The following is a 16,160-nucleotide window of genomic DNA, read 5'->3' as shown; positions in this document are numbered from 1 at the left end:
TTGGGGCAGGAGTGGGGGCTGCAGGCTAACTGTGCACTTCCCAAGGGTTTGCAGCAAACAGTGGAGACATTGGCACCCTCCCACAGGCCCTCACGCTGTGTAAATATTTGTGCTTACGGATTTTCCCAAGAGGAAACTGAGGCACACATATCTGTGCTGGAAGGCTGGAGTTTGCAGGAGACTGGCCCATGGGAACAGCCTTTCCAAAATGAGTACATCCCAATACTCCTCTCTGCCCTATCCCAGGCAGCTCCTTCCCCAAATGGGGCTCCTCCACCAGGCTGGGGTCGCTGTGACACCTTTGCCTGCATGGCTGCAGGTAGCAGCTGTGTCATGACTGCTGTGGATGGAGGCTCCCTGTGTGCCAGCCAGCCTCTCTGCAGGCTCTGGAGCAGCACACAGGCCTGCCAGGTCAGTTTGGGGGTGGGTTACAGTGGAAAGTGCCAGCTGAGGAAGACAGGCCAACTTGGTGTGGCCTCCCTGTCCACCACCATGGGTGTGAGGGACATGGCATGATGCTGGCCTGCCAAATCACAGCAATGGCTTTGGATAAAATCACTCTTCTAGTCCTGGTTTTGAGGTAATTGTCAGGAGGATCAGCAGTGGTTTACAGATTATGTCTGCAAAGCTAAGGGATTTTGAACCATGTTGTCCACTACAGTACCTCATGGATCTTGTCTTTCCACCTGTGGAAAGCTTTGAAAATCACCTTCTCACTTCTTGCAGTAATTCCCACAGCTCTTGAGCTGCAGGACATTTCCAGAAGTGAATACACAACCCTAAACTCAGAATGGGGTTTTCACAGTGCCAAGTTGTTGGCATTAAGCTTCGTTGTTGCTAAGGCTCTGGGTTTTTCCTGCTGCTACAGGCTCCGAGGACTGCTCCAGAAACTTCACTGCCTCCAACGGCACTATTGAGTCTCCAGGTTTCCCTGACAAGTATCCACACAACCTGGACTGCATCTTCACCATCATAGCCAAGCCAAAGACAGAAATACTCCTCCACTTTCTGCTTTTTGACCTCGAGCATGACCCACTGCAGTCGGGGGAAGGAGACTGCAAGTATGACTGGCTAGACATCTGGGATGGCATCCCTCAGGGTAAGCCACGGGGTGCTGCACTGCTTTCCTTGGCCCTTCCTGGTGTCACAAAGCTCCAAAACTGTGCAGTATGTCTGAACACCAAGGGTGCCTAACCTCAGAGGTGGCTGCAGCCTGCAACCTGCCTTTAGGGCACACCATGGCCAGCTTGGGGACAGTGTGCCTGCTGAAGGCTTCCTTCATTAAACCACAAACTACTGCTCTGTTGTAACCACTGATCTGAAAAGCCCCATGGGACACTCCAAACACCAGCAGGTCTCCCTCAGGGAAGGGCAGTGGGTTCATGCAATGATGGGAGGACTTCCCTACCTTATAGCAAAACCGAGAAACAGAGCATTTTGGAGCATTTCCCAGCAATTGCAGAGCAATGCCTGCTGCAGTGGATATTTCTGCACTGCATGGCACCAGGCCAATAGATATAAAAAATAGCCCATCTCTGAAGCCTATCTTTTTTATCCTGATCAGCAATGAGCTGGTGACCCAGGAGGCCAGCGGAAAAGCAGGCATTACCTTTGCTGCTCTTTCTTTTCAGTTGGCCCCTTGATAGGCAGGTACTGTGGCGTTAATATGCCATCGGACATCCGCTCGACCACCGGCGTCCTCTCTCTCACCTTCCACACGGACCTGGCAGTGGCTAAGGATGGTTTCTCTGCTCAGTACTACTTGATCCACCAGGAAGTCCCAGAAAGTAAGTTGGAAATGTGTGTGTAAGACTTAGTTGTGTCCCCTGTGTTTCCCATCTTTCATTTGGCATATGTGAGAGTAAAGCAGGCAGAAGTGTGTCCAGGGACTGGTTCTCCACCAGCAGTGCAGACAGCAGTTTCACTTAGGTCTCTTCTCTATTTTGATAGAAATAAGATTTCAAGTAAGAATTTAACTTTCTGACCTTTTCTTGACTTTTCACTTGCTTGTGAAGTCTTCTCAATACCTTTTGGGTTAGCATCCTTCATGTATGTACTGAGCCCAAAAGATTTAGGGGAAGACTTCAGCCCAGCATGTGCAGCAGATTCATTAAAGCATGGGGAAAAATATGCGCACTCTCTCTCTCTCTCTAGTTTTCCAGAAATTCACAGTCCCAAACCACAAATTGGAATTTCTTGGCTGTCTAATTAAAGATTGCTTAAAGCTCTAAGAATTTCAAGCCAAATTTTGTTTTATAACCCTTAATAAGGGAGGTAAATTGATATGGAGCGAGGAAATAAGTTGTGTGTTTTGAGAATGAAGAGCATTTTGATTTTTTATGATAATGCAGGCAAGGAAAGATTCCATTTGTTTTCCCATGATATTTTTGCCTCAGAACTACTGTTCTTGACCTCTGTTCACAGTGAACCTTTGATACAACAGAAGAAGCCTTCAGGACAACCCTCAGTCCCAGAGAAAGACAGGGAGTCCCTGACCTGCCGCTGAAAGCCTGTGACAGAGAGCAGGGTAGAGTAGGGGTTGTGCAGCACCAGGGCAGCAGGGTTACAATCTCTTACTCTATGATTGAGTAAGGATTGTTCTGCTGAGGCTGTGAGAGTTACAGATAAGCATGAGCTCTTCACCATTACCTATTGCCACACTCCGTTGATCTGTTCCTTAATCCCTTTTCTGATCTGGATTTGTAAATAAAATGTTGAACACAAAGCTTGAGAAATCAAGCACCAGAGCCTTTGTGAAAGTGCCAGACCTGTTTTCCTTTATGGTGGTGTAAAATGAAAGTTTAGTAATAGCACTGACATCCTAACTTGGCCCATCATTTCCATCCAAGGCTGATTTGACCACATTAAAAAACACAGGCAGTTTGGTGGAGCCCTGTTGGTTTACAGCAGAAGCATGCTTGGACCCATGCAGTATTTTCTATCACTGCTTTCTTTGGTATTGTTTTTACAGGACAGCTGCTATAAAATGGATGAGCTGTGCCATAAAGATGAGCTAATTTTGACTTCTAAAGCCTTAGAAGTGAGGAGATCCAAACAAAAGCATAGCAGTGTCTTTCATAATCTTGTCTGGTTAATCCCTATGGGCCTGATACCACATACAGTGCATGCAGATAGACACAGACACAAACACACCTGCATCCCTGCTCTCACATGCTCACAAAACCTTTAGAGATGCCCATTCCAATCCTTGATGTTCCTGCTGGCAACAGTAAGCACCCTCCTAATGTGTCTGTCTGTATTCCTTGCTTTGTCAGTGCTTACATTTCACCTACAGCCTTCAAAATAGGAGCTTTGTGGCAAGGGTACTTGGAACATCTTGGTGGAGATGGAGGGAGGCAAGGGACATAATTGTGTCAAAACTGAACAAAGGTGAAGAAGATGGAGAAAGGGACAAAGATCCAGACTGTATTAGTGTTCAGAGGGCCACGCAAACACAAAGCTGCCCTATCTATAATTTTTCAGTGCCGTCTGTGAACACACACAACCTGCAAGATGGTGCAGATCTGTTCATCTTTCCAGACAGGCAGCTTTGCTCAGGGTTAGCTGATGAGATTAGTTCAGGGCTGCCTTTCACTCGGGGATGAAGTACTGAGAGTGTAAGCCAATCTCTTGTGTATGTGTGTGTCTGCTCTAGACTTTCAGTGCAATGTGCCTCTGGGGATGGAGTCTGGCAGGATCTCCAACATGCAGATCAGTGCCTCCTCCACCTACTCAGATGGGCGATGGACCCCTCAGCAGAGCCGGCTCAACAGTGATGACAACGGCTGGACCCCCAATGTAGACAGCAACAAAGAGTACCTCCAGGTACCTTTCCAGCCCCCTCGCCTCTTCCCCCACCAAATGGAGTGTCACGCTCCTAAACTGACCCGTGACCATAAGGGCTGTTGAATTTTTTATTGCCTCTGGCTCACGGGGAGCAAGCAGCAGGGGAGCTGCAGTGCCTGGTGAAATGCAGCAGGCTGGCTCTCCCATTAGCTTGCCCGCACAAGGACTGACTCCATCCGCTGTCTCTCTCCCAGCCCCTCCTTTCTGCCCAAACCTTGATGGACTTTCCATCAGTCTGACAGAGACTGAGAGACCTCTGCCACTTACAAGGGCCACTGACTCCACCACTGGCCTGAGGACCAAAGTCTCCAGGGGGTGAATAGAAAAACAACTAGAATAATGTTTATCTCATCAGCGATGCAGGGAGCGTGAGCGGGCTGATGTCAGGCGGGGGGCTGACAGAGCAAAGGCTTTCCCTGGGAGCTGGTTAGAGCCACAGTGTGTCCACACACAGCTTCTGGCTGTGTCACATCGCTGGGGGACACTGCTTGCTAAAGGGCACTACGAGCAGGAGGTGCTGAATGTCATTGCCTCTAGCAGACGTCTCATTCTTCATTCATGGCAGGGCTACTAAGCCAGCTCTGCTGACCTTTCTCAACCCATGTTGTAAAACAAACAGGAAAAAAAACCAGCAGGGCAAAACCAAGAGCTGCAGCACTTGCTAATTGGATATTATGCTTTTATTTTACATGGAAAAAGTCAGTCTCTGTCCTGCTTTAATGGATGTGCGCTTCTGTGCAGATCCTATTGCTTGGTCTGAGGCAGGAAGGCGGCTTTGTGATGGTCCCATATAAACAGACATCAAGATCCTTAGCTACTCTTGTCCCAGGGTTCTATCCTGCTGCAGTCAGCCCTGGCAAGGGTTGTGGATGTTGAACTGTGCACCCACAGAGAGTGAGACAGGCTGAATTTGCACTTTTAATTTTTCAGAGACAGAGAGAGGAACTAATTAGCCACTCTGGACTCTCAGGTGATCACCAGTCTCTTTCTCGTCCCTTTTTCCCCTTGGCAAGGTGGACCTCCAATTCCTGACTGTGCTCACAGCCATTGCCACACAGGGTGCCATCTCAAGAGAAACCCAGAAGGGCTACTATGTGCGTACCTACAAGCTGGAGGTCAGCACCAATGGGGAGGACTGGATGATGTACAGACACGGGAAAAACCACAAGGTAATGTCCTTTTTGTCTCTTCTTCCTGCACCTTGGTGAGTCTTGCAGCCAACAAGAGGGAAGAGAACAGAGATTTTGCAGGTCCAGAGGGTTTAATCTGTGAGGGACCCTTTTTCTGATAATGGCTAAAAGACTGATGATGCTCTGAGCAGAAATAGTCCTTTCTCCTCTGCACAGCAATGAGGAAACACTATTCCTTGGAAAACCTGGCTGCTGCTTCATATTTCGTGGTGGTGAGAGTATGTTCTTTGACTGCAAATGAAGGAGAAAATGTTTTCACAGCCTGTGTTTTGCCATATAAGATTCATTGAGCTTTTGTGGTCGTAGACCTGTCTGCATGCTGGGTTAACAATCACAAAACCACATGAAACTGTAGTTCAGGAGTTACTGAGGCCTGGAAATGAAAGGGCACAAATCCTAAGAGGCAATTGCACCATCCCAGAGAACAAAATGAGCAATAAATAATGAGAAACAATTCAGGCTGCCAGAGCTGTAAGATCTGCGCTAAGAAGGCATGGTGAGAATGGGTGCATTGAGCCCTGGGAGCTGTGCATGCTCTTGCTGTGTTTCTGGGACACCCACAGAGGTGGGAGCAAGGAGGAAGGAGGGTAAATATGAGTGTTCATCTGTTTCACACCATATGGATGCTGGTGTGTGGCCAGGAAAGATAAACTTGGAGTGGTCTGCATGGGAAGTATATGGAGAGGAGGGTTAAGGTAGCCATGGTGCCAGGCTGGCTTTTCTGTCTATTGCTTTGGTCATGTGGTTGTTCCTTGGTTAAGGGTGCCTCAAGAAAGTGCTTCTCTGCTCTTCTGTGGCACCCTCCAGCACTGCTGCTGTGTTTAGGTGCTCCCTGCTGATGTGCCATAGTGTGTCTGTGTGAACTCTGGCTGGGTCCCACACACCTCCCCCCACACACATGTCCCAGTCATTTTTGATTGCTCAGCACTTCTATTAAATTAGCTGTCCCTTCCCTTTGCTGGCACGAAATGCAGTAGCCTGCCTTGTCCAGGATTCATCCAGACATTTCCTTCCCTTCCGGGCTTCTGCGATTTCCCCTTCCCCACAAGTGTGTCTTAGGTTCAAATTCCCTCTGCTTCCCAGAATGAGTCCTCACTGTGCAGGGGTACCTATCAGGGTCTCATACCTGCAATATTTGGAGTATTTAAGCTCCTCATGTGCCAGTGGGGGAGTGTTAGTCCTATTTTAGAAGCAGGGAAATGGAGGCACAGGGCAGTCCGGCCTCACATAGGGGAGTCCTCAGCTGGGCTCCCCCAGACCCCAGGTGCGCTGGCTCCAGGACAGTAGCTCATGGCAGAGATCATGTACAGCCCTGACACGGTGCCCATGCAGTGGTGTGGAGCCTCTGTGCTCTCCCAGGACCCACTGGTCACAGCAGACCTTTCTGTGAACCAGGGCCATCTCTCCTCACCCCAGGTGAGTTTGGGTCTCATTGGGACCTTTTCTGTAAGCTGAGTCAGGCAGGACATACTCATCATGCTGGACAGAGAGATGAGCTATATACACAGTTCAGTGTTCCAAATAACCACGGGCAATAAATTTGCCTTTTAAAGTCTTAGCTGGAGCAGAAATTGGGCCTGGGGGGTGGTTTTAGTTGCAGAGGAGAATAAATATCCCATTTTTGCAGTCCTGGGTGTTGGACGCTGCATCCTCAGCCAGGGTGGAGCAGGACAGCATGTCTGGTTTCAGTGCTGCTCAGCCAATTTACGTTGCTCCAGCAAGACCCTAAAGCCTGGCTGGTGTCAATCCAAAATAATCTTACAGCCATCTGAATTGTCACCATTTCAGGACTTGGCCCTTGATTTCTGTCAGCTTTTTTCTACTCTGTTTCCTCTTTTCATTAAAAAAGTGGAAAAAATCAAACATCTTCTTTTTTACTCCTCTGTTCCAGTATCTATTCATTCCCACATTCTGGCCTTCATGTAGCAGACACCTCCCAAGGCTGGAGGATAAGTAATTGCTTTTTGGTGGCTCGCCTACCCCTTGCATCCGGGTGACTGCTTTCCTGCCCTGCCAAACAACTGGCTGCCAGCTGCTGAGCTTCAGCAGGGCCAGGCCAAGGCCACTTGCTCACAGACCTGGTGCCGGGGGGCGCTGGTCCCACATTCCGTGCCCACGCTAATCCTGCTGTTCCTGTGCTAAGCAAGCTCCCAGATGTCTGTGATGTCTGTGCTCGGGGTGCAGCTCCCTCCCTGCATCAGTGCGGAGCTCGGTGCAGCCCGGGCTGCTGGAGCAAACCATGCCAAAGGGATTCATCAAGTCTGCCGCAGCTTGATTTGGTGCCATGAGGAGCAGGGAGGGAGGGGAAGGTGTGGCCAGACAGGCACTCTCTATATACATGCAGATATATATATATAAACATACATATATGCACACGTATATATGCACATGCACACATAGACGTATGGGGTGTACCAAACACTGCTCAGAATTTCTGCCAGCTCTGTGGGCCAAAAGCAGTGCTCTGCCACGTGTAGGTGGGTCAGCTAACATTCACATCTTCATCAGGGAGCTAATGCAAGAGAAAACCAGCAAGTGCAGGGGGGTGGGGAGGGGATGATGCTCCCTGCAGAGGATGGGAAGCTCTCACTGCCTCTCTTTTGCCCCCTACTTCCCCTCCCTCCGGTGTTTCAGATGACAGTGGGGCCAGGGTGTTTCCCTGCAAATGTGATGGCTCACCTTTGAGTCCCCAGCTGCTGGCACTCAGCAGCAAGGGAAACGGGAAAGGCAGGATGGAGCAGCGGAAAATGTGATTAATATGTGCTCACAGCAGACAGGGCTGGCTGGGCTGTTTCCGTGCCGAGCACTGCTGTGTTTCTGGGATGGGGAGGCAGTAGAAGGGCAGCTGGCAGGAGTGGAGCTCCACACATTCCCTCCCCTTCCCACCCCATCCCTGCTAGGTTTTCCTCCTTCCTGGCAGCCCAGTCCCCACAAAGCCTGGCCCAGACATCCCCCTGTCCAGGGGCTGGTGCTCCATCTTTCTCTCAGGCATGGGGCCAGGGTGGGAGGCTAACCCAGCAACCTGGCCAGAGGTTCTGTGCTGTCTTCTTGTGTGTCCCTGAGAGGGGAGACAGGGAGGAGAATGGCCACCACAATGTGCCATCCTTACCAGCATGCCCCTACCAGGGGACAGGGCCAAACCAACCCTGCCACAGAAAAGCTGTTCTGGCTCTTGCCCACTCTGTTTTCCTCTACCTCCTGTGACCTGGGACCTGGGACCTGGCTGATGGTCTCTGAGGTTTGAGGTTATCTTCCAGGCATCAGCCCTGGTGTTTGTGCGGAGATCTTATCTAATGGCTTGCAAATGTCTTTAGAAAACAACAACTCTTCTTGAACCCAAGGAAGGAAAAGAGCACCTGGCAGGATTTGACCTTTTGTTTTTGGCCGTTTTCTTCACCTGGCAGGATTTGACCTTTTATTTTTGTCCATTTTCTTTGGACAGGCTCAACTATGAGGATTTTATCAGAAAACTAAGCTCCCATCCATTTTGATCCTCTTCCTTCTTTGTAGCATCTTGGGTTCCAGCTCCCATGTGGTGTGAGCCGCTCCATCTTAGTAACTGTGGAGATGAGCTCATAGGAATCATCTAGTGTGGCAAGGGACTGGGGATAGGATGGATTTCAGGATTTGGAGTGGGTTTGGGCCATGATGAGTGCTGCTCCATTGCTCTGTGTGTAAAATTTTCAGAATCTGTAGAAGTCAATGGATGAGAAATGGCAGCAAGATCCAGCTGATGTGTATTTTTCATTTCTTCCTTATTTAGATGGCTTTGTGCTTGTTATTAGTTAACTTTCCTGAGTGGCATTTCAGGTGGTAGCTGCACAAAGATTGAATTGCTGCAAGGAGCAGTGTCTCAGCTGTACACTGCAGCTGGGAACATCAGAGGTTTTTGGTGCTGGCAGTGAATATTGAGGATGACTCTTTGTGCCTTCCCTTAGGAATGTTCCTCTGTCTTTTCAGTTCTTAGGTCTCCTGTATTTACTCACCTGAGGAAGGAGAGAAAAGCTTTTAGTCCTGTGGCTTTTTTATCTGGAAAACTAAGGAAAAGCTGGCACAATGAGCCAGAGGGCCACAAGTGTTTCTGCGCAGAGACATCATGGTGCAGAGGATTTGCCCAGAAACATCCAGGTCCCAGCCTGCTTCTGCTGCTTTCGCAGGCAGGACAAAGACATCAGACTTTGCCAAAGGCAGACTTGTGCATTCACCCTTGGTGCAGTACCTGGGGAGAATTACAGCCCTGGATTTCCTAGCAAGGCTGCAGCTTTGTATTTCTGGGCCCTCTATCTCCTTTGCAGGCTAGCATAGCACCACTCCTCGTGTCCCTGATGACTCCCAAATCTGAGTGGAGCCTCTCAAAGACACAGAGCTGGCAAGCCCAGCCCAGCACAGTGTGCCTTGCCCAGACACAGTGCTTTGTTAAGTGTTGCCAAGTATCATTTTTCTTTTAACTCCTTGTTCCTGGATTTAATAAATCCAGAACTATCCACCCTCCACTTGAGCCAGAATCCTCCCACCATCAAACATGCCCCATTTTATTCCTTCCCTATCTGACAAGGAAAATAATCTCCCCTACTTTTCTCCTTCATGCTTCTCTGTCTAAATCCTGAAGCCCTAATCCTGTTAGCATGCTCTGTTCCAGAGCTCTGTCTCCACAGGAGTAACATAATCCTGCAGTAAATCTAGTGGGTCCAAAGAGACATACGTATGGATGAAGGCAGGGCTGCTGCTGTCCTTGGCCTTCTCCTCTTCCTCCCTCAGCCACTTTCTTCAGCACCCCAAGAAATTACATAGTGGCCAAGCAGCATAATAAATAAAGCAGGAGAAAGGTTACCTCTTACCCCCTCCCTGACTCTCTGCCTCTTCAACTTCATGGCACTTTTTGTCTCCCTGTCCTTCATCTCCTTCACTCCAAGCTGCCAATGGCACAATTCCCATATCCACTGGAACTAATGTAGCTTCAGCAATCCCCCCCATCACCCTATGATGGTTCCAACATGTCAGAAATGCAACTTGCAAATGCTGCCGTGGATCTTGCATGTGTATGCACACAGAAAACTTTTGCAGTCCTCCTCTAGCCTAGACATCATGTCCCCTACTTTTACAGCCTCTCCCTAACCACTTGGTTTCTGCAGCAAATTAATTAAGCAGAATTAATTAAGCATTGATTATCAATTTAATTTCACATGCAGACCTGCTGTCTGGACTAAAATGGAGGTAAACATACAGTGTATGAGGAGAAGATGGGCAGCTCTTTGATGCAGCAGTGAAAGGGAGTTCCCTTTACTGTTTCTTGGAAGGTGCTTTTAATTTGTTAATGGTTTTCCCATTCGTCTTCTGGCTCCACCACCCTTCAGTGTGTGTTCATGTGCATAGGCATGTGTGCTCTCCACTGAGTGTATATCTATTTATCTATCTATCTCCCTAGATCACAGCCAGGTATTTTTTTTTCTGCTGGTGTAAATTACTGTGACTTCTTATACTTCGATGGTGATATGTTGATTTACACCATTCGAAGACTTGGCTCAAAATATGTGCTGAGTGGGATGGAAAGCAGATAGGACGGGAGGAATAGCAATGTTCTATTTTGGTAGAGAGGGAAGAAATCTTTGCTTTCTTGGCACTCCCAGTTTCACACATTTTCTTGCTAGTTCTTCCTATGCTGTGAGTGCTAATTTGAGGCAGGATGTGGAGCCTGTTGAAGTCAATGGGCCTCTCTCCACAGTGTGCTGGGGCTCTGGGGTCAGGATTTTCAGTACAGGGAAACCAGACGGTCAGGGTCAGACCCTGGTCAGCAGCATCAGGACCTGCAGGCTCACAATGCATTTCCCCTTGGGAAAGAGGCTGAAAGAGCAGGCATGTGGGAGTACCTCAGGTCTCTAGCAGCAGCAAGCACATGCCCTCTGGAAGTGGCCCCTCTGTGTTATGCTGAACAGAGTGCAAAGCAATGACTTGCCATGATCAGTTGGGGCTGTTTGGAAGCGAGGTTCAATGGAACAGATGATCCTACCAGTGCAGCTGATAGCACAGCTGGAAGTCAGGTGCCAATTCTGCCCTCACAAGCTGGCAGTCTGGAGTGTCATGGCCCAGATTCAGAGTACATAGCTTGTTGAATGTGATCTAGCTTGAGTGAGTTGCTGATTTCTTAATCTAAAGCAGAATTGAAATTGCTCTTCTTGGAAGCAAGTAATTGAGACCAAGGTCGTCTAAGAGATGTTTTCAGTGATGCTATAGCAGTGATAAAGTTTTTGGGCTCAGTCCTGCTTCTGCTTTCTGTCAAGCTTGACTGTGCAGAAGTCAGCAACAAATTATGCTGGTGTAAATTTGGATTCTGGCCCCTGATGCTTGTATGTGTGAAGTGAGCTAAAAAAGAACAAAACTTGAAACATGTTAAATCAAAAAGAGCAGCAAACTTCGTCAGTGACTGTTAAACATGCTGGTCCATATGCAACCTTTGGCTCCTGGAGTCTTCACACTGCTGACGGTGGGAAGCAAATAGAGGTTGCCAGGAGAAGACTGGATTTGGTGCCCTTGGACATCTGCTGGGGCCAGCATTAGGCGCCATCCTCTGGGACAGAGAGACCTTTGGTCTGACCTGACACGCTGCCCCTTATGCTAAAATAGTTGCACTGGCTCAGATAAACATTTCCTGTCCTCCGGTGTTAGGTTCAGAAATAAGGTGTTGTGTGTCAGCTTCTGTGTTGGCATAAAGCTGAAGGCTCTGCTGTGGTGTGGAAATATATCCTTTAAAATTGTTTGTGTGTGTGTCTGTGCCCGCGGGTTTACAAGGCACACACGCACATATGCCTGGAGAGTGTTTCACAGTAACCACTCTTCTTATAGCCCTCCTGCTGGAAAAAAAGGGTATTTGGTGTCTGCTGAGCAAGGAAAAAGATGGGAAGTGAGGTCAGACAGGATAAAATAGGATATTAAAAACACATAAACCATGCTGTGTTGTTAAACGGTAGCAGCATGATATATATTCTCTAGATTAGCATTTCTGCTCAAGTTCACATCAACCCCTCATCCCAATTACCAGACAGATTTGCAAGTGATTCCCTCTGTGCAGTGGCTGCTCCATCCACTGCTGAAGGAGTGGATGGTGATGGGGCAGCCCAGAGCTAGCTGGGGTGCCATGAACAGCCCTGTAAACACCCTCTGCACACCCTGCCGTGCTGGATCCTGGGAGACGGGAAGTAACATGTGCCATCTGCAAGCCTAGAGCCACAGGAGGCTCACAAAATGCTTCCTAGCTGCTATTCAAGGCAAGGGGCCAGGATACTGCCTCACCCCTTCTTCTGTCCTCAGTTGTTTGACTCTTGCCTCCCACAGGAGGCTGGTGCCAGAGATTACACTCTCCTGCTTTCCTGAGATAAACTTACTGGGAACTCTTGTGCTTAGTACACATACACAGGGTGGGAACTTGCAGAAGAACCCAGCCAGCATCTCAGTGTGGATGTGGTTCCTAGCTGAGATGGGAGAATAGTCTAGCCCTGTCCTGAAGTGCTTGGAGTGAAAGCAGGCAATGCCTGCAGCCTTGGTCAGTGATCTCTAGTGCTTTATGCTGGGGCAGAGAAAGGGTTGAAAATTATCCTCCCCTTGGGTATTTCCTCTTTCCCTCCCTTTTCTTTCCCACTATGGCTTTGCAGCCTAAAATAGAAACACATGTATCCAGTCCTTGTCCGGCCTATTAAAAAAATGGGCAGAAGAGGTGGATCTAACATCCATCTGGTAGTTATTGATTATGGCCATCTGGTAAGGCAGCAGCCTTTTGGTACCATGTGGGATCATAAACTCCCGAAAAGCTGTCTCCATGTGGCAGGCTGCATGTGCACAGGAGAGGCAAAGGCAAGGGGCTGAGTGAGGCAGAGCTTGTCACCCCAGGCAGAGGTGCACCCTTCCTGCTCACACCACTGCTTGCACGTGATGTTCCCAGGTGGAGCTCAGTGTAAGGATGCATCAGGGGGTCAGCCTGTTTGGGGGCATCTTGTCACTTGTGCTGGAGCAGATCTAGGTCTGGAGGCAAGCTTGAAGCAGCTGGGGCTGGATAGTCTGAGGTGCTCATGGTTCTCGAAGTGCTGTGAGAGGCAGTCAGGCAGAAAGCTCCTGGCCCTCCTGCCTGGTAGGTGAGTCCATCCACCATGCTGTCCTGTGATATATGAGCAGCTCACATGTCCCTCCTGTCCTCTGGTGCTTGGAGGCCGGCCCTGACCAGAAAGCCTTTCCTTGGTTTTCCCTGCTGAGATAATTTTGACTGCTTATCTGGTGAGGATGTAACAGTGTGTGCAAATGTACATTTGTGCCTCCCTTCCCTTGCAGACATTTCAGGCCAATGAGGATGCCACAGAGGTGGTTCTCAACAAGATCCACAGCCCGGTGCTCACACGCTTCGTGCGCATCCGTCCCCAGACCTGGCACAATGGCATCGCCCTGAGGCTGGAGCTGTATGGCTGCCGCATCACAGGTGAGGGTCCTCTCCTCTCCCTGGCTTCAGTGCTCCTCTGTCCCCACAACAGCCTGTCCCAGGGGGCTGACCCTTGCCACTTCATGGCTGCTTGGGGTGGCAATGGTGACACTGACTAGCATGGAGGCATTCATCACAAGGGAAGCACTTGGAGGGGCAGGACTGCAGCTCCTGCAGGGAGGGGGAAACGCCCTTTGGTGTTGGTTTAGTGTCCAGAGCTTAATGCTGTGAGGAGAACCAGGAGCACTTCCCTTCAATGACCCTGACTGTTAATGGCCTTTCCTTCCCTGCAGATTCACCCTGCTCCAACCTGCTGGGAATGCTTTCTGGCCTCATTCCTGACTCACAGATCTCTGCCTCTTCCATCAGAGGCTATGACTGGTCTCCCAGCATGGCCCGCCTGGTGAGCAGCCGCTCGGGCTGGTTTCCCCGAGTGCCCCAGGCCCAGCCTGGGGAGGAGTGGCTGCAGGTGGACCTTGGTGTCCCCAAGAACATCAAAGGCGTCATTATCCAGGGGGCTCGTGGAGGGGACAGCGTGACCACCACTGAGTCCCGATCCTTTGTGAAGAAGTTTAAGGTGGCCTACAGCATGAATGGAAAGGACTGGGACTTCATCCAGGACCCCAAAACAATGCAAGCCAAGGTAGGCACTGCCTGGAGCAGCTGCAAAACAGGATATTTTTCTGACTAGCTTCAGTCTGCCTGATGGGGTCTTGGGAAGTTGGCTGTCCACTCCCACAGAGACCTTGGGAGCTTGGGGTTGTCACCATGAAATCCCAGGTTGTGTCTCTTGGTGCTACTCCAAACCTGTACTGGTGGCCATAAGTTCCACCTTTCCCCAGGGATAGCAATTTCTTTCCATTTTCTATTGTGGATCAGGCATGGACATCACCTGCTGCTTCTCCCAGCTCCTGCAGGTCAGAGTCCAAAAGATGGTGTGTTTTATTTTGTTTTGTGTAAAACAATTATGTTTTACATGAACTAATTACATATTTTAAGGGGAAAGTTGTGGCTGTTGTTGTGTGCACCTCTGAAAGAGGAAGATGAATCACAAATTTTCTTTTGGAAATTTTCTATATCTAAAGTCCCTTTGTCACACTGGTGTGACCCTGAAATTCCCATATTTTTTCTTTATCATTGGAGTTCCCCATAATCTTTCTGCTTAGTGCTATGGGATGGCAGGGGGCTTGAGGAACAAATAAATTCTCTGCTACTGCCTGTTCTGTTTTTATGCATACTCCTCTGCCTAAAATTTGGGTAAGTTTTAATTTTTCCTGATCCTTCAGATGAGGGCTGATGCTATCTATAGCCCTCTGTTTATTCCCCACAGACTTTAGTTTGTTCATGTAAGCTGAAAAACAGCAGTACTTGGACTGTGAGGAAAACCAACCATTTACACCATCCTAGAACATGCAGTAGCTTTATTATCCAAGGATAAATCTGATCTCACTTATATGTCAATTTAGTGGATATTCCCTAGGCTTCCCGTGCATGGCTTGGATCAGAATCTAACCCCTGGATTCTGAGCAGAGGCCAGGAGAGATTGTGCAAGTTTCTCAGAAATAGCCTGCCTGGTCCCCTTGAAACCGAGAAGGAACCGCCCAATTTATGCTCAGCTGGGCTCAATGGCCTGGGGTCACTCAGACTGTGGCCACATTCTGCCAGACCCAAAATATCAAGTCTAGTTGAGAGCATGTGAAATGCTCACAATGCACACATCTCTTGCCTTTTCTCTCTCTCTCTTTCTCTCTCTAGCTTTTTGAAGGCAACATTCACTACGACATCCCCGAAGTCCGGAGGTTTGACCCTGTTCCTGCCCAGTACATCCGAGTGCACCCGGAGAGGTGGTCCCCAGCGGGAATAGGAATGCGCCTGGAGGTGCTGGGCTGTGACTGGACAGGTAGGAACCCCTACACCTCTGCCCACTGCCTGCTCTGGGGCCAGGCACTACACCAGCAAGGAGCAAACTTCAAGTTATTTCCTGCTGTCCTGCCTTGTCCATGCTGTGGCAGGGAGGCTGCAGCCATGAAGGCAGTGCCTGTATGGTGGCTTGGCCTCACTTTTTATTTCCACCTTGAAAAAAACTGGCCTTGATACAGGATATAGAAGCAATGTTTGGACTCCAAGCTTTCACACAGGGCCCCATGCAGAATTTGTCCTCCTTTCAGATCTTTTGCCTGGACATTGTGCAGTCTTTCACAGCCTCTTATGTTAGAGGACATTTGGGCTTTTTAGTGCAAATAATAAGACAAAAAGTAGGAGGAGGAGCAGAGTTGCAGTGACCAATACTTCGTACACTGAGCTGCCACAACAAGGCTTTGCTGTAAAAACAGCAGTCCCTCTCTCACTGAACCCAACGTGGAAACCTTTTTGCAGACAAGGCTGGGAAGTCAACTCTACATCCCTAGGACCCAGGAAACTTGGTCACTTTTACCCACCTGTTTTTCACACGTAGTATGCCTTTCAGCCACCATTTTTAATACAGAGATGAAAACTAACTTCACACACTTACTGGGATCAGTAGAGGTTGTGCCTCTGACCCTCTGAGGTTTAGTGGTGATTGATTTCTCCACAGTTTCAGCCCCAAAAGCAAAAAATGTACCCAAAGGGTCATTTGGTCTGATGCTAACTTTGCAGTGCCAGCGGCTAGTTATCCTCTTTTT

At 49.0% G+C, this 16,160-nt stretch overlaps 1 protein-coding gene across 5 annotated transcripts in view; it reads left to right on the top strand.

Annotated features, from left to right (window-relative positions):
- NRP2 (neuropilin 2) overlaps positions 1–16,160 on the top strand; it is an 88,404-nt gene that overhangs the window by 31,861 nt on the left and 40,383 nt on the right. For all 5 annotated transcript variants that reach the window (XM_058809405.1, XM_058809404.1, XM_058809403.1 and 2 more), the window contains exons 4-10: positions 869–1,099; positions 1,632–1,787; positions 3,656–3,825; positions 4,860–5,015; positions 13,353–13,497; positions 13,791–14,140; positions 15,253–15,397. In XM_058809405.1, coding sequence (XP_058665388.1) covers positions 869–1,099; positions 1,632–1,787; positions 3,656–3,825; positions 4,860–5,015; positions 13,353–13,497; positions 13,791–14,140; positions 15,253–15,397 — 1,353 coding nt within the window. The remainder of the gene's footprint in view (positions 1–868; positions 1,100–1,631; positions 1,788–3,655; positions 3,826–4,859; positions 5,016–13,352; positions 13,498–13,790; positions 14,141–15,252; positions 15,398–16,160) is intronic.

The sequence above is a fragment of the Ammospiza caudacuta genome, chromosome 8, assembly GCF_027887145.1.
Source record: "Ammospiza caudacuta isolate bAmmCau1 chromosome 8, bAmmCau1.pri, whole genome shotgun sequence".
NCBI lineage: Eukaryota > Metazoa > Chordata > Aves > Passeriformes > Passerellidae > Ammospiza > Ammospiza caudacuta.
This window is presented reverse-complemented; position numbering and strand designations above follow the sequence as displayed.